The sequence below is a fragment of the Lygodium microphyllum genome, chromosome 1, assembly GCF_053477565.2.
Source record: "Lygodium microphyllum isolate KBCC chromosome 1, Lygodium_microphyllum_v1.1.10, whole genome shotgun sequence".
NCBI lineage: Eukaryota > Viridiplantae > Streptophyta > Polypodiopsida > Schizaeales > Lygodiaceae > Lygodium > Lygodium microphyllum.
This window is the reverse complement of record NC_141135.1, coordinates 63,915,443-63,937,234: the sequence shown is the minus strand read 5'-3', so window position 1 is coordinate 63,937,234 and position 21,792 is coordinate 63,915,443. Positions and strand designations below refer to the sequence as shown.

The window sequence follows — 21,792 nt, the reverse complement described above, 5'->3', positions numbered from 1 at the left end:
TTCCAATCTTGCATGGGAATTTTTTACAAGTGACAGTCTTCCCAAACGGTTTTTCCATCATTATCCATAATTAAATATTAATTTTCAGTTTTTAAATACTGAAAATTAATCTAATAATTATTTTGGTGCCTTGAAAAATAATCTGACTAGACAATAATTGAATTGGCTAGGCAACTTCCATTCTCGAGTGTCTCTGCACCATCTTTGACCATCAAATTGACCTTAGGCGCTATTAAATGCTACGTCTCTAGTTTCACCAACTAACACCTATGGCCAAATGAACATCTATGCCAACAACTAGCACCAGATACCACCAATTACCAATGCAGCATAACTTATATTAACTTTTGCCATTGATATCTCGCGATTTCCTTGGGTCACGAGCTCGTAAATTCACTTTAACCTTAGTTGCACCTCACATGTGCAACATTTACTTAATCATGTGATTAAAAATTAATCGACATATTAAGTGACGTTTCAAAAATACATGTCGTCATAATAGTCCTCCCCCTTGAAATCCTTGCAATCGTCCTCGATTGCACCGCCAAATGCATCAAAAGCAAAGTACTACACTAGAATTTCCATAGGGCATCATATTCAACACAACATTGCGCACTGTTGTTCAACCATTCCATATGCCCAACATGTGCTGAAAATTATCAGCCAACATAGCATAACATAAAACTCACAAAGAATCTCAAAAACATTGCTAAATCATCATGTGACATGACCATTTCTCATGAGCTCAACTTATCTGGCAAATCCAAACCATAGCATAGCATAACCAAGCATAAACCATGGCTAAAACATCAATGGCATCATAACATACGCTGTTGTCCATGGAACCAGATGTAAACCATTGAAACTGAGCATAATCTGATCATAAACTGATCACTTGCTGATCTAAGAACTGATAGCAAGCTGCTGCAAATGTGACCCCAAACTGATCACATACTCATTGCAAAAACTAACTAGCAATCAATGCAAAATTGATCGAAAAATTGACCATAAATGGTTCTCAAGCTGATCAAAAACTGAGCTGAATACCACTGAATATTAATGATCATATGCTGAAAACCAACATTCAATAATCAGCTCTCCTAATGACCATTAACTGATGCTACACCAAGCATAACCAATGCCATACCAAGCATAACTGATTACACACCGAGCGTAATGAATGCAAATGTACAATTTCAGAGCTGCAGTGAAAATAATACCGATCTACATACCAAACATAGTGACCAGTACACTGAATATTAATCCCCCGGCAAACATACTGTTCAGCTACAGTACCCTAAATGTATACTGAATACATTCAAGATTCACTACTTCTAGAGCTATCCATTACTAAGGAGCGGAAGTGCTAGCTCCCTCACAAGCATCAGGTAATACTCTGGACCTCTGCTCTGCTAAACCTGATTGAGCCCGAACTAAAGTCGGCTCTAACTGGAAAGCATCAAGGTAAAGCTACACCAACAGAGGATGATTTGCCAAGTCATCCTTCTCCATCCATTTGGCATCCATTGGTGAATAATTCTGAAACTTCACCAAGTACCTTCTCGAAATCTTACCCTTGATCTTCCTCTCTTTGTGTGCCAAAATTTGCTCTGGTACTAGTATTTCATGGAGCTCTTCAACCTCCGACTGAATTTCAACAGATACATCCTCTGGCACATGTCCATGAAAAGATCTAAGCAAGCTCACAAAAAAAGCATTATGTATCCGCCAATGTGGAGGCAATTTCAGCCTACAACATGCATCCAGTGTCCTCTCCAACACTTTACATGGCCCATAGTATCTCATAGACAACTTTGGATACAATCGCTCTTTGCCCTTCATACTCAACCAAGGGCAAATACTGCTACCACTGTGTCTTCTGGTCTGAAACATAGCCCCTCAAAAGATCTAACACTATGGAATTTTCTTCCTCAGACACTGACCATTTTTTTAAAGATGGAAGGATTATGAGAATTTCAGTGTGGTACCCATATTCTCAAACAAGCCCTTCCAAAATAAACTCGTCATCTGAGGGTCTCAATCACTAATAATGGACTCTGGCATACCTTGATACTTAAAGATGTGTTGTAAAAACAATCGTGCCATATGATCAGCCTTTATTTTCTTCCTCGCCAGAATGAAATGGGCTTGTTTGCTAAACCTACAAATGATAGTCCGTCTCCCATCATTCCTTGAAAGTGTCTTAGGAAGCTCAAAAATAAAGTCTATTGCAATGCTCTGCCAAGGCCTATCTGGAATAGGCAAGGCCTGCAACAAACGCAACATCTTTTGCCTATCATGCTTTACCTTCTCGCATATGATGCATGTCTTAACAAACTATTCTACATCATACCTCAAAGTTTGGCTAATAAAGGAAATGCTCCACTACCTTGACCGTGGTATCAATACCTCTATGTCATGCATATGGAGGAGCATGACTTTCAAGGATAACTCTAGGCTTTAACTGCTTTGTGACACACACTCATCCATGCATCATCAAAAATCCATCTCTTACACAAAGTGTCCATGCCTTTGGCCATTGCAAAGCTGATCATAAACATTAGCAAAGTTCGAATCAGCAACATATTGCTCTTTCATGGCATCCAACTCAATGTGATAAACCATATTGACAGCAGGTTTACGTGACAATGCATCACTTTTCCCACTCTTTCTCTGGAATTTGTTCCTCTTTCCAGTCCTATTTTTCAGATTTGACCTCATTTTCAGCTTTATTTTCAGATTTACCCTTTTTCTCACTCTTTGACTCTTTGACATGTGACTTGGTATCATCATCATGGAATCCTGCATCCTTTCCACGCAGCAATGTGTTGGTTGTAATAGCAGTTTCTATAAGCTGAGACATACTGGAAACAATGGACTTAATGCAAAAATCCCAAATACCCTTTGACAAGCCACAAATATACTTCTCCATCTCCTCATGGAGGGGTACTTTGCAATAATAAGTAACTGGCAGCAATACATCCCAAAACGTCTTATTATACTGATCCAAGTTTTTCTAGTCTTTGGAATTCAATTGGTTCTAAGTTGTCATAATGTTTACTTCAAAGGTACTTGTCAACCAATTTGAAGCAAACATTTGCTTGAACTGGATCCAACTGGTAGGTGACTTCCCTTGAATAAGAAGTGTAGTCCACCACTGCAATGCATTTCCCTTCAAAAATGTCGCTGCCCTGCGTATCTTATATGCCTCTGTAAAGTCGCCTCCAGAACAGGCCGCATCAAAGTACTGAATAAAAACAAGTGCTTTCGGCCTATCTTGTGCACCACTGAAAGGCTCAAACTTCACGCTTTTGCCACCTTCATCATAGTCCTTTGACAGACTTGTGGGAGTCAAGTTATCATAAATGGGCTGCTGTAAAAAGGGTGCAATGGTTGTATTTGCATAAAAACCAGCACTCTCTGAAGCACTTACATGACCAGTACGAAATTCTTGCGCTCCAACAGTCCCTGGGGGTGCCGATACATATCCATATGGCTCCCTTTGTGCCCTAAGCATCATGCCTATGCTGCCATACATGGGATTAGGCATTCCACTTGCATTACCCGGATACATTGGGTGTTGTGAGTTATGCATTGGCTGATGCATACCATAGGGATTTATGCCATACATTCCCATATGCGATGCTTGTCCAACCATAGCATGAAAAATAGTACCACCACCAAAGTATCCTAGCTGTCACATGCTTACATGTGCATAATTGCCTTGTTGCCCATGTTCCCATGGACTCGCACTACCAAGTTGGCCATGCATTTGCACTTGCTACCCCACAGATATCAACTATTTGTGCTCATCAAGCATTTTGGGTTCTTCTAAAGAAGGCTTACGCATTTCCTTTGGTTCTTGTGGCTATCCCGAAGCTGTAGAAGGTGTCTTCTTCTCTTTGCCTTTGATGTCCTTCTTTGGGGCATTCAAAAATCGAGTAAACTGGGGATCCTTTGCCAATTCAGCAAAAAGATTTGCTGCTGTACACATTCAATCCTTGAAGCTATCATCAAATTCTTCAGTCCCTTGCTGATCATCAGTCTCTTTATGCATTGAAGTGCCAACATTTGGAACATTTTCAGCATGCTGTCAGTGCTGAGAATCATGCGAAACATCAGTCATTGTATTTTTCCCTTTACCACGTGATTGACCAAGGAGTGATGCAACCTCTCCACTTGATCCCGTATCACCATGTGAAGACATGCTTGTTGTAATTGCTGAAAAAAAATTCAGCAATAATGCAATAGTCTCAAGTTGCAATCAAGTACCATGGGCCCACCAATTCAAAGGATTTGATGGTATCCCGGAAATGGAACCATGTAACCACCCTTCCATGGATGGGTGGTAAATCCTTGATTACAACTTTGTTACAGCAACAAACAATTAATGCAAAGCTGAAAATACAAATTTACCTATTGATCTTGGACAATGCACACCCGATTGGCCCCAAAATTGGCGCCCCTTTCAGTATTTCTTTAGCTTTATTGAATAATATGTTGATTTACAATGGGATTCTCCCGATAATAACAGCTGCACCCTCCTTTGCAGCAGCATTCACCTTCGGATGACCAGTAGCTCACTCGGGTGGGTCCTCGGAGATCACAGGCAATGGCAACATCTGGTCCAACGTCGCCACACTCTACAAGTGCCCCGCAATCAAAAGCCTTGCATGCAGCCTCACCGAGGAACAGCTTCAGTGGGGGTACTGAAGCTTCAGGTGACAGTGATGGACACCAAAAAAATTTTGAAAATAAAAAAAAGAAACCCGAGGCAGGAAGGCATCAGTTCAAGCAACAGATCATAGTGACAAGACAGCTCTGGCAATGCATTCATTGCCATGATTTCGAGCACCATGCTTCCGAGTGCACGCACTTTCAGGCTAAGGCCATGCAACAGGCAACTGCACAGATGGAGGATGATGGATTTGTTAGAGTCCATCAATGCCGAGGTAGGGGCCAAGACCAGCTTACACAGCCTTAACACCCACGGCAGCAAGCTCTCCCACCATGTGAGTGCATATGATTGTTTTCTGATTTTCAGACAGTTCCAGCAAGACTGTTGAGCATATGTACTCCTGTGTAAAATTATTCTGAGTGATATAATCAGCCACACTTTCTTGCGCAAAAAAAAAAAACCAAAAAAAACATGTTGCTGTGCTACAGATGTAATTTGAAACTCAACCTCTCCCACCATGTGAGGGCATATGATTGTTTTCTGATTTTCAGACAGTTCCAGTGAGACTGTTGAGCATATGTACTCCTGTGTAAAATTCTTCTGAGTCATATAATCAGCCGCACTTTCTTGCGCAAAAAAAAACAAAGACAAAAACAAAAAAAACATGTTGCTGTGCTACAGATGTAATTTGAAACTCTTAACAAAAGGTATTATTCTATTTAACCTTCAAGAAAAACACCTAGGCCATTCAAAGAGTTACAAGCATGTCTTCAAAACAGCACAATCCTGTTAAGCTTACCTGTAAATTTCGATGGAGAGATGTGAAAGGTTCTAATCGCAAAAGATAGAAAAGCACAATACCCAAACTAGAATAATGCGATCCATAATAGAAGCTGGCATGTAGAAAATAACAGGTTAAAGTTGAGCCAAACACACATGTTACAGCGTAAAAGTGATACTGTTCTTGCAGTTGTACCTGGGAATCTCTGGATCACTAAAGTTGTGATATCGCTCTTCAAAAACCTTCATGAAGAAGAGAAAATTTTAATCAAATACAACTCAAACATGAGATAACCCTGAAAACTTTTGAGCCGCAAGTATTTATTGAGCCTGACCTCAAACCGTTTTGCATCCAATGCACCAATAGGTTTGGAAAGGTCACGGAAAGAAGTTTGTGACTTAAGATCCAAACTTTCTGATGTATAGTCAGCAAGAATCCAGGGGAATACCGGATATTGTGTCAGATCATTATAGGACCTTCCCGCAAGAGTATTTAAATGCATTAAATACTCAAAGTTATTTATTTCATGCCTCCGCCACTGTTCCCTGTACCTTTCAGCAAGTTCCAATGACAGCTTTCTGTCAACAAAATATACAGTTCCAGCTTTCTCCTTAGAATTCCCTTTCCCTCTAGAGAGTTCATTTCGTGCTGAAACAATCTTCATCCCAAATGCTTTGGCATGTTTCTGTGAAGGAAAGTTGAAAAACACTGGTGGAATTGAGGATGAGAAAAATATCTCCAAAGCAGTGTATTGTAGGAGATATCTAATTCCATGGACAGCTTTCACCTGTAAGATACAAAAACCAACTCTAAGTAGAACAGTCATATACATAAAAAAGCTAAACTTTCAACTAACTCTGTCAACACCTTCATCACATCCCATCGCCAATGGCGTTTAATGCCTTTCAGCCTTCTGCGTACTGCCCTGCACTGGTCATTATCCAATCTTCTGTATTTGACCTCTTTCTCGTTGTCTGATTTTGGGCCACCAAGTTCATCCTTGCTTTCTACATCAGCCCTAAAGCCTCCAACACTTTTCCTTTCATGCACATCAAGGGTCCTATCCGCGGGATAATTTAATAGCCCAGATGAATTGAAAACAGATGAGCCTCCTGTCCCTTCAACTGCAAATTCACTGGAAAAATGCAAGCAGTCTCCGACAATCTCTAAGCGACCTGCCAGTTTCCTTTTACTGGTGACCAGCACACACACACTTGAGTGAAGGATCTGCTTCAGATCAACAACAAAAAGGAAAAATGAATCTACCATGGCTGCAAAATTGGAAGCTCATAAAATAGCATATTTGACATGTAGTCATGATCCAAACCACATTTGACTCCATGACTGAAGTGCTTGGAACCTGGTCAGTATAACTTCCAGAGATTTCTTCCGCAGCTTCTCCTTCTGCTGAAGTGCTCGGAACCCTCTCATTTTGACCTCCAACCATTTCTTCTGCAGCTTTTTCTCCTGCTAACACAGCCCCTATATCCTCAAGATCATCCGATTGCTCATCTACTGCTGTATGGTGTTCCTCAATGGCATCCTCCAGAATCACAGGGACCCCTTCTTTACTTACATTTCGCAAACCCTTTATAAAGAACCTTGCTACTTGATCTGCGGTGTCAGAGCATGCCCCTGCTTCAGTGATAACTGATGAGTCCTCTCCAAGCTTAGAAGAAGTTTCCAAATTACAGGATGGTTCAACGTGCTTGTAACTCCGCTTCAGTTTGAACCTTCGCCGCCATGGATCCTCTGTCTTATCCAGCTTCCAAGACACCTGAAGATCATTTGGAAATGGAAGTCTGGACCATGACCCTCTTTCATCGGTCAATGAGCGAAACAGATGACACCATTGTGTCTGCAGAGAATGTTAAACAGTAAATTAGAATAAGTGACTTCATTACTCCACAAAGACCTACCTGTATTCAGAAAATTTTCTCAACATTACACAGATAGCTTGCTGATTCTCTTCATTGGCTATTTGCAATGCTGCACATCTTGAATTTTCATCTGCACATATGGAAACCAGGGATTGTTGAAGATTATTTTCCAGCAGCTTCACTTGTGATATCTCCACTGATGACGCCTCCTCAAGCTCTGCATTCAATGATTCCAATTCCTGGTTCCTTTGTGCACCTACAGACTTGAGAAAGTTCCTTTCTTCCTTTACCTGCTCAGCAATACATGAGTTCACAAAGAAAAACCATAGTGCTTCACCTTTTACTTTCCAATACCCGAATAGTATTCCAAAAATTTTGCTTACAGACCAAACTACACTGAACAACATCAAGCATAATTTAGTTTTTGACAAAAAGCAAACTCATATCACACCTAAAAGGAGCAAAAACATTCTTGGGATCTGGGGTGTACATAATCCACCATGATAAGATATGTCTAGCAATATTGTAACACAGTGTACACTGTGCCATGAGATAGCGCACGATATTGCCCATATGGTGCACACAGACTTCAAGTATCCTGACAACTATCATTAAAAACTGGATATGGTAAAGGAAAAGTGCATACCATCTATACATTTGATACTGTCAATTCCTCCTATCACACTGAAAATTTCACCACCCCCTCCCTTTTTGTGTGGCCCTTGATAGTCTAGCCCACAAGATTTAGAAATGATTTTCAATCATTCAAGGAATGTCAAGAACTGTTTCACGTATGCTAGGGTTACCTATGCAATGTGACATCAGGAAGTTTTTGCTGAGGCATTCATTAGCAGATCTCTATTTTCCTTAAAAAGACAAAACAAGTTGGATCTTCTCCAACATTCACAATTTTATGTGAATTACTGGGCTATTGAAATGGGTGCTTCAGTTGACAAATAAGCCTGGCACTACTCTCTTTGATCATTCTCTCGTTCAGTTGCTTGTGCTTGAGACAATCAAACGGACTCCTAGTGTCAGGATCCCCAACCACTTTTATTACAATGATGATCTTAGAGAGGACATTGCACAGATTTCGGGGACTATACTATTATCGCATGGCCCAGAACACAGAGTTTTGGATGAGTCTCTCCAAGAGATCAGCTCGATCACTGGAGAGGGAGCTTTGAGGAGATGAGGCCTTCTTGAGAGGAAGAGGACTGCAAGTGCATCATTGGCAATGGTTGAGAAGCAAGAGAGGAGATGCCCATGCTGCAGATAGATGGCTGAAACCAAGCAGGTTGCTAAAACAGAGATGGTTGCAATGAAGGGGCCTAGATTGGAATGCAAAAAATTTGGTGTCCAAGATCTCTCTGTAGTAGGTTAAATCTCACCTAGACTCCCACCACGAGGATCTTCACATATTCTCTCTTTTAGAATGGGATCAGACTACCATTACAAAGATTCCTCAAAGAGTCCATCAGTATTTTCTAATTTTGATTCAAATGAATGAAATGCAAGATTTTCTCTTTTCTATTTCTAGACTCTGATCTTTCATTATTCACAATATTTTCTCTTTTCTATTTCTAGACTCTAGCATTTCCCTATTCCTAGAGAAATAATGTGTAAATATTCTTGGAAGAAGGAAAACGAAGCAAGACAACGGATGCCTAACGAGTAAACATACTTTTTGAGGTAACTGCAAAATTACTTTGATTTGTTCAGTTCAATCATATGGAAAACTGCATTCAATCATATGGAAAACTTCAACCGTATGGAAAATTGCATTCAATGAAAACCATATGTACAGTTTGGAGGAAGATCTCCAACTAGCCAGAAGATCCATCCTATAATACGGACTCAAAAAGCCAAAGTAAAATCCTAAGTATTCACAATGTTTTCACTTCAATATTTGTGAAAAGCTATTTCTTGACAGAAACTCAAGAATGTCATATATTTTTAAGAATTAAGCTTCCTGCAACAGAAGCAAAAAGAGATGTCCACAGTAATTTCTGTAAGTCCATGATAATCCAAAATCAAGACAGTGTTGTTTCACAATCCAATCAGAACCTTCAATTCCATGAGATGAAATCTATTTCATTAGATCAAGGTAATTGGATTGTTGACTGAAATAAAATGCTGGAATTTCAGTAGATTTAAATTTAAGGGTTGCAAGAACATGAACTGTTCTTCTATCCAAAGTGGGTCAGCTAGTGGGTGGATCTTACAAAATAAGCTATCCAATGTTTATCCTTTGAGGCTTTCAATATTACTTATCTTCAGAAAACTTCCATCCCCATTGCACAAATTTGGTCTAGAAAATTTTAAAATTTTATCACCATTGCACAAAAAACAAGTCTAATTTCACCAGAGAAATTAAGGTGCCACAACAGCCAAATAGTCATCATAAAATAAGAAAAGTATACCGCATTAAGAACCCGATCCTGCTGTAGCAGACCTTGAACTGATGCAGAGTCATTAGAACTATCATCTTTGTCTATCATGCTTGCAGCCAAGAGGTTCTTTCCAGTATCAACAGTTTCTCTGATAAGCTGGGAGATTAAATGGAACCTAGCGCCATTATCCATAGAACCCACCTGTTCACGTGCTTCAACCAAACACCTGTACATGATAAACAGGGATGCTTTCATTAAATAATATTATAAAGCAAAACACACCACCATGTAGAACTGCTTTAACAATTTGCCAGTAAGTTACCATAAAAAAAGCTGTAGCCTATTTTTTATCTGCTCACTCTCTGCCTCCAGAAATAGAGGTAAAAGGGACACGAAGTGTTGGATACAGTGTGATGCAGATTCCAAACCAGATCTATATACATATAGAAGCACAAGATGAAATGCCACTCTTGGAAACTTGTCACCACGCAGCTTGACAGCTTTGTCAATAAGTTTGCTTGGATTTATGTTGACAACAGCACCAAGGCCCCCAGTAACAACAGCTGCTGCTATTTCAGATGCTGGTATGTTTATAGATTCCACCAGGCCTCGCGCCCGCTGTCCAAGTGTTGCACTAAGGCTTCCATCTCCTTTACTCTTTCCATTTAAATATCCTAGAAGAATCCATACCTTGTCACATATATGCCAATGGTCTTCTACAATTTCTTCCTTTTCACTCGATGGGGATTGGCAGAATGCTCTACACAAATTATAAAAAAATTGATCCTGGATACTGAAGCCCACAGGGAAAAAATGCAAAAAAGAAACTGTAGTATGATTTGGCCTCACCTCCAGCTATTGTTAGCTGGCTGTGCTGCCTCTGCAACCTTGTTCACATCTGATTCTGGGCCCGTGTTGGATGTAGATGGGTTGTTATCCTCTAAAATATCTTCATTCGAGAACTGTAAGGATGTTAATGACATTATTTTAGCCAGATTTTGAGTAGGAAGTGAGTCATTAGCAGATTTGTTATGCTCCATGTCACTTATCATTGACAATTGATTTTAGTTGCAATTTATCCATATCCTCTTCCCTTCTGCTCCATCTCACTTATCATTGACAATTGTTTCTAGCTGCAATTTATCCACATCCTTTTCCCTTTTTCCCCAAGAAGAAAGAAAACTATTAATAACCTCCTCAACAAAAACTTTCTGGAGGTAACAATAGAAAACAATCTCTGTATTGCACTACAATATTACATTAAAAAAATAAGGACTCTAATACAAGGGCTTTGTAAACAGCCAGTCCACTGGCTGTAATGTCGAACCCCCATTTTTCCCATTTTCTTTTTCTTTCTTTTTGCAACATGTAAGATAGGAGTAAAGAAAATAAGAGCTCAAAAAGAATGTGCATGCACACTTTCTTTGGATGAAAACATTAAAATGATTTATATTAGAAGAATCCAAAGCCACAAGCGAAGGACTCATTAGAAGAGACCAAGGATGAAGGAAGAGATCAAAAGGGCAAGAGGATGAACCAGTACTGACTGCACACAGGATGCATGAAAGGCTCTAAAAACAGAGGGAAGGGAAGACGCCTTAGCAGACTCTCAGTATGGGTGGGCACACATTTATGAGCAACACACTCTCCCAGTGGCGGTGGCCATGCAGGAACCCCAAGAAAAGTTGGTGATGGACAACCAGATTGAGGGTATAGAACTTACTTCTATGTTGTTTTCAGGGTTTCTTTAAAATTTTTGATTCACCACATATGATCAAATTCATCACATATACTGTATAACATGGTGGATTGAAAAAACATTTAGCACACAAAACATCTTTTTCCAAGAAGACAAGTTGTATTAAGTAACACCTCAATGATAATCGCCCTTATGGTGAAACTACAAAGTAGAAAACCCCATACATCAGACAGACAGCAATACAGAGACACTACTTGGGTCTCTACTCATTGCTCAAGGCAGCTATCTAACCTAAGGCTAGTAGAAAAACGAGTTTGCCAATCCACACTGCCAAAAAATGTGGGGAATCCCTACAAGAAAGAAGGTGCCAGACACTTAAGTACATAAGAGGGCCTTTCACCTCCCGGTGATACAGAAAATTCAAACATAAGGGGGGAAACAATGGGACACTTTTGGTCATCCACGGTTTATCACCATACTTCAGAGGGTCATTTTAGATTGGGGGTTCAGCTTTACAGGTGATAGAAACTCAACGTAATGTAGATCTCATGAAGATAATAGTTTGGATGCAACAAAACAACACTTGTCATTGTAAAGAAAATTGAGAGTTCTTCAACCTATAAGGCATATGGGATACTTCATAGGATCATTTTAGATTCAGCATTCAGCTTTACAAGTGACAGAACTCTATATTGTGTAGATATCATGAAGACAAAGACGCATACAATAGTATGGATGCCTGAAAACAACAATTGCCATGGTAAAGAAAATTGAGAGTTCAACAACTTTTAAGGCATATGGGATAAATAGTTAATTGCAAAACAGTCCTTGGACAATCCGACAGTAATTCACAAGCATCAGTACTTCTCAGGATACTCAAGTATCCAAGAACAAAACAATCCTTCTTCTGGAATATTAGAAATCGTCCACAAAAGTCAGATGCTTAAATCTAAAAAGCCCAGCCCCTCCTAAGATACCTGAATGCTTAAAACTGCGAACTCACTTCCTCAACTACTAACATAATCTGGCATGCTTGGACTAAAAAGAAATCCATCTGAAAACTGAACTTTCAAAATATATTGCTTTGCCAGCTAAGGTTGTATTCATTACTTTACTTTTGAGCACCCTTTCTATATACAGCATTTTTATTTCAAGTGCAAAACCCTTTAATGAACATGACTTAGTATTATAGGCCACAAATGTGGTTATTTCAGTAGCCTTGTACTTGTCATCTCCTCTTTTCAGCAGATAGCCAAGAGCTTGATGTTCTCTGTATCCCCCCCGCCCAAACAACCTTTTTTTTTTTACCTTGTGTGGTTGGATCTGGTACTTTGCTTTAACCTTGGTGACGATTTTCACAGAGATCTTTCCTTTGCACGGCTCTTTAGTCACAGAGACATGCGTCTCAACAATCACAATTGACTGACCTGCCTAGTTTGTGGGAGACACCCATGGTATTGCTAATGGAAGTTCTGCATTCTAACATCAAACCCCCCAAGTCACCCAGGTGGGCCAACCTTTCTCTCTTTTACTCCAGCCCAGAAAAAAAAATGCACTGACACATTTTAAGCACAAATAAGGCCACAAGAAAACTCACTGGTAGAAAATGAACCACATTGCGAAGCAGCAGCTCATCAATGAGAGTCATCAAATATAATGTATTGTCACGGCATGGTTGAGAAATATGTCCATTTTCTGCTGTATATGCTTGAACGAGTGAGTCTAGTAGATCTTCCAACACATAGCGTAAAATCTCAAATCTCGGAAGCATGTTCTGCATGATAACATATCTGCCAGCATCATAAAGCATTCATTATACAAACCAAAATAAAAGGGCAGAATAGAATCAATTATACCTGATTGGCATAGCGATGTATAAAGTTCACAGTCCTTTCTAAATGTCTCCATCCCCCTCTTAAATTAAAGATGCAATAACAATGAATAATGGCAAAGATGCTACGGATCTCAAGGACCTCAGCCTCTAGAATCTCACTTTTCTCACTTTCCTGCTGTTTTCTATTGTGCATATGTGACCATAAGTCAAAGAACCAAATCTGCCAGGTTGGTTCCTAAAATCCAGTAAAAATATACATGAGGATAGGCAATCAGAACATTGTATGATTACAGCCACTACATATACCATCTGGAAGTTAGCCAGACCTGTGCACACGAATTACAAGGAAGCTCATTCACACAGGATCTCCAAGCAATGATACCTACCAGCACCACAGCATTACTGCTTGCAGGATCTGCTTCTAATAGACGAAGGAGGTCCCTCAGAACTTCAAGTCTTTGCTGTGCATCCTCACAAACCAGTAGAAACTTAAGAAGTACACCCAGTAACTGAGGCAAAGCAAACAGTGATCCTCTTGATACAACTTGCTTCATGAGATAAGAGCCTGCATGTTGTGCTCCTGTACTGGGCCCTCGTTGTAAAACCTTGTCCCGCATAAGCAATCACATAGTTAGAACAACCAAGCAGAAGATGACTCGCAACAGTTATATACATGCACAGTTCCTGTATCTATACCTGTTTTGGGCTAGCCCCTCCCAAAAGAACATCAAACAAAGTAGCACAAAGTGTGTCTGTAAATTTGAAAGGGAGAAGCCTGCTCTGGATGGCTTTAACAAGAGGATCAAGTTTTCCTCTTTCAGCGCGTTGCTGCTCGAATGCAGCTCGAGTAGCTCCACTAGCAATTGTGATAAGCCATGATCCTTTCTTCTCATATGGGATCAACATAATCAATGAACCAACAATCTGCAGTCCCAATAGCCTCAACCTTTCCTCCTTCCTGTAAAGCAATTCATGAAAATTTCATCAAGGACAAAGAGCAAGAAGAGTAAGAGCTAGAAAAGATGTTCATTTAATTAAACAAATAAGACGTGGAGTCAACAGCAAGCTGTTAAAATGATGACCTACCTGCATGTCAAACTTATTGAGGCAAAATGTTGACCCCCCTCCTCCAAAACCATGCCCCCATCAGCACTAATTGGCACCTTAAGTGTGACCTAAATTGTTTCATACGTCAAAGGACCTAGCCTCTTAAGTCGTCAATATAGAATAACCTATAACAAAAAGATAACTGAGACCTAGAAGTCCAGAGCATCAGCAGTATTACAGACCTACATCAGAGAAACTGGCACCTCCTGCACCCATAAATTACACTGTGAGGCATGCATCAAGCAGAGGAGAGCAGGGCAAGAGACCCATAATTTAGTGGCACTTCTGAAAAATTGTTTTCAGAAAAAATTCATAGTCCCTCGAAGTTTATTCTAGGACCACCATCCCACTAATTGACAATGTGCAGGAGATTTCATTGTAAATCTCATAGTCCCTTCAAATTTCTATCCCACTAATTGACAATGTGTACTAGGAGAGTTCCAGAAAAGTGGGCAGAATGTGTGGAATGTGCAAGTCAATAATCCCTTTCATCTACTTCCAATGCATCTCCAAAGAGGGCTCAATGCTCTCATAGTCCCTTCAAATTTCTTGTAGGAGTACCATCCCACTAATTGACAATGTGTAATAGGAGAGTTCAGGAAAAGTGGACAGAATGTGTGGAGTGTGCAAGTCAATAATCCCTTTCATCTACTTCCAATACATCTCCAGAGAGGGCCTATCAAACAAACTGTCATCTACTTCCAATGCTCATTTACTTAGAACAAACTGTCATGAGCATTGAGATGGCCTATCAAACAACTGTACTAAGCATGTCTCCTACAAATGCCTATATAAATTCCTGCCTCTAAACTACATCATCCTGATTCAAAAGGATCCATTCCAGCTTCAAGATGAGGTGATATATAATGGGTTGCTTTTTTGCAATGTGCTTTCATATTCAGCTCAGAAACAGGACAAATCCAGTTTCCCTAATTACACTACAGCATCCAGTTTACCGTTTTAACAGGCCGAGAAAGAGTTGGCATCCACCAAGAGCTTGAATATGTTCCACAAAGGTTGCAGAAAATTCCTGCCTCCCTAGTTGCCTAAGAAGACAATTCAATACATCTTCCAGGCAAATAGGATCCTCGCTTCTTTCCATATACGCCACAAGAACTTTCACATCCAAAATAGAAATGCCATTCCTGGATGTAAAATTCAGATATGGTTGTAGCATACAGGTAAGACAGGTCATGCCAAAATAATGTATCAGAATGTCTCCATTAACTCAAAAAAACTGACGATACAAATTTCTGATCAGTTTAATGATTCAGGACAAAAGTTTGAAAAAAAAAGGTCAGTGAATCACTTTCTTACCTCATAATCAATTCTGCAAAACTCAAAAGTAAAATTCTTAGCTTTTTCACTTCTTCACCAGAAGGCCTCTCACCAACAACCTCGTTTGTTGTCACAGGATAATATTGTCCCTTTGTGCCAAAGATCGTACGGTGTTTTGGCTGATCCCAGTAGAACAGCTGAACTAGGTCCAAGATTAGAGGAAGGCCTATAACACTTTGAACTAGGGCAGTTTCCTCATTACCATAACGTAACAGTTCCTCTAAAAGACAACGTTGAACAGAAAAGGTTGTATGAATCCAGATGCTGAAGTTCAACAGAATATTTAAAAGGGCTTCGTTCACAATATATTTTGAAAGGGCTATGCCTGCTACAGAAAATGAAGAAGAATCAGATATATGTGCAATCTAACAATCTGATCCAGAGAACTTATTCTGTGCATAATGATATTGTCAATCTGGCCTAAAAGAAAATAAACCAAGTGTGAAACAGTGCAAATTTCACCTTGATAAAGTGAAAAGGTGGCAGTGCCAGAGTGAATAAGAAACAAAGGTCCCAAGAGTTTCAAAAGAAAAGGTCATAAAGATCGTACCACTAGTTCTAGATACAACCCTTAACAAATGCATAACTGTTGAAATTGTTTCTGTTTTGAGATGTTTGAGTGGAACAGACTGCAGTAGGAATCCAATGATTGCCATCCCTTTGTTCTCGTGCATGTACTCTTGATGTGCAAAGTTGTTGTCCAAAAGTGAAGTGACTAGATCAATAACTTCTGCTGCAGTATAGTCATTTGAGCTACTGAAGCTCTGAGCAGTAGAACAAAAGTCCTTATCAATCAAATCCTTGATACCTTGAGCTTGGTCAAGACGAGCCAACAAAGGGAACAAAGCTCCAACGCCCCCCACACAATCAATGTTATCCCTTCCCAAACATCTGTAACATAGCTGAGTGCCTGGCATGATCTGTGCCTCATGAGTCACCTTTTCAGAGGCTGCCTCGACATTGGAAGCAACATCAAACAACATAGAACCAGCGCTTGCCTGCAATGTTGACATCCCGCAAACTATAAATCACCACACAACTACGTTACATAACATTTAGCAGAACAATTTCAACCAAAACCATGCACCCATGAGTGTGATGAATTCCTAAAAGTGGATCACAAGATGGAAGATACTAAAATCGGTCTCTGATACCAAGCAAGAAGAGAAAATGTTTCAACTTCAAGGACAAACAGAGCCACTTTATTCTACCAACCTAGAAATTAAAAACCAAAATGATTTTCATATCAAAGAAAACACAAACTTGCCATTGAAGTAAGAAAGAAGTAAGAACTTGCTTCTTCTCAACTCTCAACCTGTACAAAAATCAAATATGGTTTTGAAAAAGAGTTTAATTAACTATATATACGTACAGCTTTTGTCCACTTGATCGTCATAATCATAAAAACACTTGTTGATTCAAAATTAAGTATGGATGACTAGCATTTATTCTGTTCCATTGCCATGATCAATATGGATATCAATCTACCTAAATTGGCATCTAGCCTAGCCAGAGATGCTGTGGCAAACCTGCCGCCCAGCTTATTAGCCTTATCTAAGCCTGCCCCTCCCATCTATGCTGAGCCTGCACTCAACCACTCTCCTGCCTGCTACCAATAAGAAGCAGGTGCTACTACCTCTCTAGTCTTGTGCCGGCTTGGCCATCAGCTCTCTGCTGAGACTGCAGCCGCCCACTGTCCTGCTTGCAGTCCCCCGTGAGGCAACTCGTACCTCCCCCTGCTACCCTCCTGTTCCTCTCCTCCTCTCCTTTTGTTGGGTTCAACCTCCCTACCAACTTACCTACCCCTCTAACCTCCCTCCTCGGCCACTCCTCCAGCTTCCTCCCAATATTTAATTCGCATTCCCCCTTCTCTGAGCTCTCCCTAATCATGCCACCCAACCCTTCAGCCTCGCCCCTCAACGAGATTAGCCTTCCCCCTTCTCCTTCCCACTTGAATTTCTCGTGTCACTCATGCCTCATCCCTATTCAACTTCCAAGCTCACTTCTGTGTGTACCCGTTGACCATCCACAATAGTAAACTATTCCTAGCCTTGGCCCTGTACAGGTTCCATCTATGCTCTACCAATGCCAACTCTAGCAAAGAATCTCGAGCAACGTCCTTCCTCCACTAAATGTCTTACTTCTTCCTTTCATACAAAGTAGCAACATTCAAAGGGGCAACCACTCATCCAACACTTGATCCAAACTTTCTATCAGTCAGTCCAAACCCAGACACCACAGTTCTTCTTGGAGACAGAGGTCCTTCTAAACGATGAAGTACTTAGAGGTGTATTCCTTTGGTTACTGATTCGTCACCCATCAAATCACCTTTCACACTAATTAAACACTCTTCAAGTGTCTAGCAAATGCTTTGACAAAGTTTTCACCATCCAAGGAAGGTGTTATCCAACAGTGAGTTAACAAGTGCTGGGAGGCTGAGGAGGTCCTCATGAACCCCTTAAACCTTGGCACTATAGTGCTTGAATGGGCTCATGGGAAAATTCGAAGCTTGGCTATCACCGACTATGGACTATTCCAGAGGACAATTAGAACATAGTGTTGGTAACTATTTGACTTTGAGTTCCTTCCTTTTGGCCTGTCCCATGCTGCAGTTTACATCTCCAACCATATCCCACGCCATGTTGTGTTAGCAAATAATTCTATACTTGCTTAGAATTTCAATGCACCAAAGATGTCACATTGGATTGCATGCATGGGTGTGTTAGCAAATAATTCTACACTTTCTTCATCTATCGGCCTCCCTTCACAGTCCTTTAAAGGTATGTTTGTTGTATTTTTCAATTACACTTCCCTACTTTGGAGTGGGACACCTTGGGGAAATTATGGGTTTGAGCTAACTTGATAGTCCCTTCTTGGTTCCAATTTGGGCATTATAACTTGATTAGCTCTTTATTACAGCCCAAAAACTCAATTACTACCAAATTTTCATTAAACCGTACACTTTCCCAACGAGTGTCTATCTCCCATAAGCTAAACCCTAATTTTGGAGGATCCATATGCAACCCTCACTGAGTGCTAACGTCATCATCAACAGCTGTGCTTATTATCCAGCCATGTCGTATAGTCTACCACATCATCAGATCTCCTGCATTTCCATTCCGTTGTTGTCACTTCCATCCTTTGACACTTTTCCAGCCTGTTGCCCACTACTCAAGCTGTCAAGCTTCATCTAGCACTATCTAGTCACTTCCTAATCTGTGTTTGTTGCTGTTGGACCACATTTGGAGGGCGTCTGATACATTCCGGGATCCTTGAAAGTACAACACTCTCTCTAGCTCATACTCTCTACCTTGGTCCTAGAGACACCAAAGTTCGAGGGTCAATATTCACTTTGAAGAGTGTGTTTTGCTGCGTTGAGCATTATATTTATTCATTATTCATTCATTCATCTTCAATATTCATTGTTTGTGAATTACCCTAACCCATAGTTGCCTCCGTATGACGTACGGAACAGTCCGTATGGTACGAATTCATACGTTAAAACAGGCCTATTTGGGCCACTTAGCCTGCACATCCTCATTCCGCATGTCCTACGCCCCCACGTTTCCCGCGATTCTTGCACTATTGCACTTTTTAGGGGGTGGGAAGCCGTGGATACCTCATCCCACCCCCTTTTGCAAATTCCAGCCATGCAAAAGGTGCTCCTCTTTGGATTCCTTCCAGCCTGCAGCCTTCTGTTTGGATTCCTTCTAACTTGCAGCCCTCTCTTTGACCGTTGACCCCCCTCTCATCTACAAAAAGTGCTCCTCTCCTCCATGCTTCCACACCAATTCAGCAAGCACTTAAAAGTTACCATTCTCATCCTCCTCTCTTGGATCTTGATTCTTGAATGGACTTGTGATTTGTCATTCTCGAATCTCACCTCCCATCCCTCTTTCCCGCACCCTATCGAAGCATTTGCCATTCTCAAATCTCATCTCCCATCCCCTCTATCCCACATCCTATCAAAGCATTTGCCATTCTCATCTCCCATTCCCTCTCTCTCACTCTTACAATTTCAACTTTATCCCAACCCTCGGGCCTCTCGAGTCTTCCTCCCTTTCAAGACTCAAGTTTCAAGAGTCAAGACTCAAGCATCTCTCTCTCTCTCTCTCTCTCTCTCTCTCTCTCTCTCTCTCTCTTTTCGTAATGGATGTTATATTATAAAGTACTAAACGACAAAAGAATCACAAAAGTCATGGCAAAGACGCAGAGGAAATTGCCATATGCCAAGGAAGTAAGTCCTTCCAAGGGAGTAAGTTAGAGTGCCAAATGAGATCTATCTACCAATGCAAGAGACCTTTAAGCCTAGCAATATATCCCTGAACATTAGAGGCTGAATCAAAAAGAAAAGCATTCCGAATGGTCCAATTGTGCCAACAGCCCTAGTATCTAAGAAAGTGAAACAAGATCTTCATATGCAACTATGCCGGTGTGGGGTATTTGGGCCGCACAAAAACCCAATCAAAAGGGCTTAGCGAGAAACCAACCACCGCTCACCAAACCGCTGACAAGAGTGACCAGAATTTCTTAGCGAGAGAGCAAGAAATAAATCGATGACGGGCCGATTCCACACTGGTGGTGCAAAAGAAACAATTGCCATTGGAGATTCGACGCTTGGAAAGGGCTGAAGCAAGAGGAAGACCACCAATCATCACCCTCCAAAGAAAGACCTTGCATTTGAAAGGTGTCTTGTTTAACCAGCCCTCCATCACAGTTACCTTTCACCATGACTGAGATTTACGCAATCCCCATACAGTATTAGCTTTAGTAACCAGCCATTGATGATCTTTAATCAAAAGATGATACACCTGGTTAGCTGAGGCCTTTTCCAAATTCAACCGGCCTGCAAGGTCCCAGTCCTGCCAAGGACGATCTGAAGCAAGGGCAGGAAAGGGTTGTCTGCTCTGGAGCACCATCAAAAGCTGTCCCCATAAATCATGGTATACACAAGGGATCCTAAAAAGCCTCCTGGCCGTCGAAACGATATCAACACATTGCGACTGGCAAGGGTGGCATCTGCAACTGAAGTCAAGCCCAAACGTGCCATGCGGTTAAATTTTGGTCTGAGCTCATGTTTGCCTTCCCAAGAAAGTAATCGCAAGGCTGCCAACAATTCCAGTTGAAAAGAGTTAGTAGCTAAGCGGTCCTTCGTTGGATGCCACTGAGCCTTCTGGAGAACCAATTTCCAAGAACATACCAAATGAGCAAGCAGGGATAATGATGGACTAGAAAACCAAGAGTGTGCATTGAGTATATGCCACCAAGAGCTCCGAAATTGGGTATTACCATGCACAAGCCCGTGATCCTCAAGAAAATAACGGGCTATAAAGACCCACAGGTGATGATCCAAGCACATGGCACGAAAAAAGACCAATGGAGTGCCAGCATATGAGTTTCGGCATCCAAAATAGCCCCACCACCCATGTGTTTGGGGGTACATGCATGCAACCAAGAAATCCATGAAATGCCTGCGTGCAAGGAGTCCTTCTTCCATAACATGAAACGAATGTACTGAGTAAGAGCATTCAATGTAGTAGTAGTCCAAGGCAGCAATGGCAAGAAATATATGAGCATTGGCAACATAATTGTCTGAGCCACTTTGAGGCAAACATGGAAGGGCCAAGCCTGTGACTTCCAATTCAGAAACTTAGCTGCCAGTTTCTATGAAATCCACTCTAGTAGTTGCTTCGGCTGAACATCAACACCCAAAGGGTATCCAAGATGCCTGACAATGGAACCACAGGGAACAACCATTCCCTGCCAATCCAATGACTGCAAATTTGACTCCGTGCAACTGAGAATGGCTGATTTCAAAGCATTGATATGAAGACCAGAAGCATGACCAAAGAGAGTCCAAACATCTAATGCTTTGCGAAGATTATCCTTGTCCGCACGCAAAATCATAAAGCTGTCATCAGCCAAGGATTGACTAATGAAGTGCTGTCCAAAAGGAAGAGACAATCCAGCCAACTGAGTAGAAGCTACCATATGAGATAACATCGAAAGAACCGGATGAGTCACAAGGGCAAAAAAGAGAGGACTCAAAGGGCAACCCTGTCTCACAGAGCGTGCAAGGACA

General features: G+C 40.9%; 1 protein-coding gene across 5 annotated transcripts in view; it reads right to left on the bottom strand.

Moving 5' to 3' along the window:
* LOC148041196 (binding protein) overlaps window positions 1-21,792 on the bottom strand; it is a 192,379-nt gene that overhangs the window by 61,099 nt on the left and 109,488 nt on the right. For 3 of the 5 annotated variants that reach the window (XM_087677825.1, XM_087677841.1, XM_087677859.1), the window contains 16 exons: window positions 16,261-16,708; window positions 15,690-16,038; window positions 15,329-15,517; window positions 13,962-14,223; window positions 13,652-13,870; window positions 13,288-13,500; window positions 13,029-13,205; window positions 10,582-10,694; window positions 10,055-10,492; window positions 9,763-9,958; window positions 7,408-7,629; window positions 6,787-7,317; window positions 6,327-6,686; window positions 5,794-6,246; window positions 5,655-5,701; window positions 5,478-5,571 (listed from right to left, as the gene is read on the bottom strand). In XM_087677825.1, coding sequence (XP_087533951.1) covers window positions 5,478-5,571; window positions 5,655-5,701; window positions 5,794-6,246; window positions 6,327-6,686; window positions 6,787-7,317; window positions 7,408-7,629; window positions 9,763-9,958; window positions 10,055-10,492; window positions 10,582-10,694; window positions 13,029-13,205; window positions 13,288-13,500; window positions 13,652-13,870; window positions 13,962-14,223; window positions 15,329-15,517; window positions 15,690-16,038; window positions 16,261-16,708 — 4,311 coding nt within the window. The remainder of the gene's footprint in view (window positions 1-5,477; window positions 5,572-5,654; window positions 5,702-5,793; window positions 6,247-6,326; window positions 6,687-6,786; window positions 7,318-7,407; window positions 7,630-9,762; window positions 9,959-10,054; window positions 10,493-10,581; window positions 10,695-13,028; window positions 13,206-13,287; window positions 13,501-13,651; window positions 13,871-13,961; window positions 14,224-15,328; window positions 15,518-15,689; window positions 16,039-16,260; window positions 16,709-21,792) is intronic. The other 2 variants (XM_087677850.1, XM_087677834.1) reach the window with 2 other exon arrangements.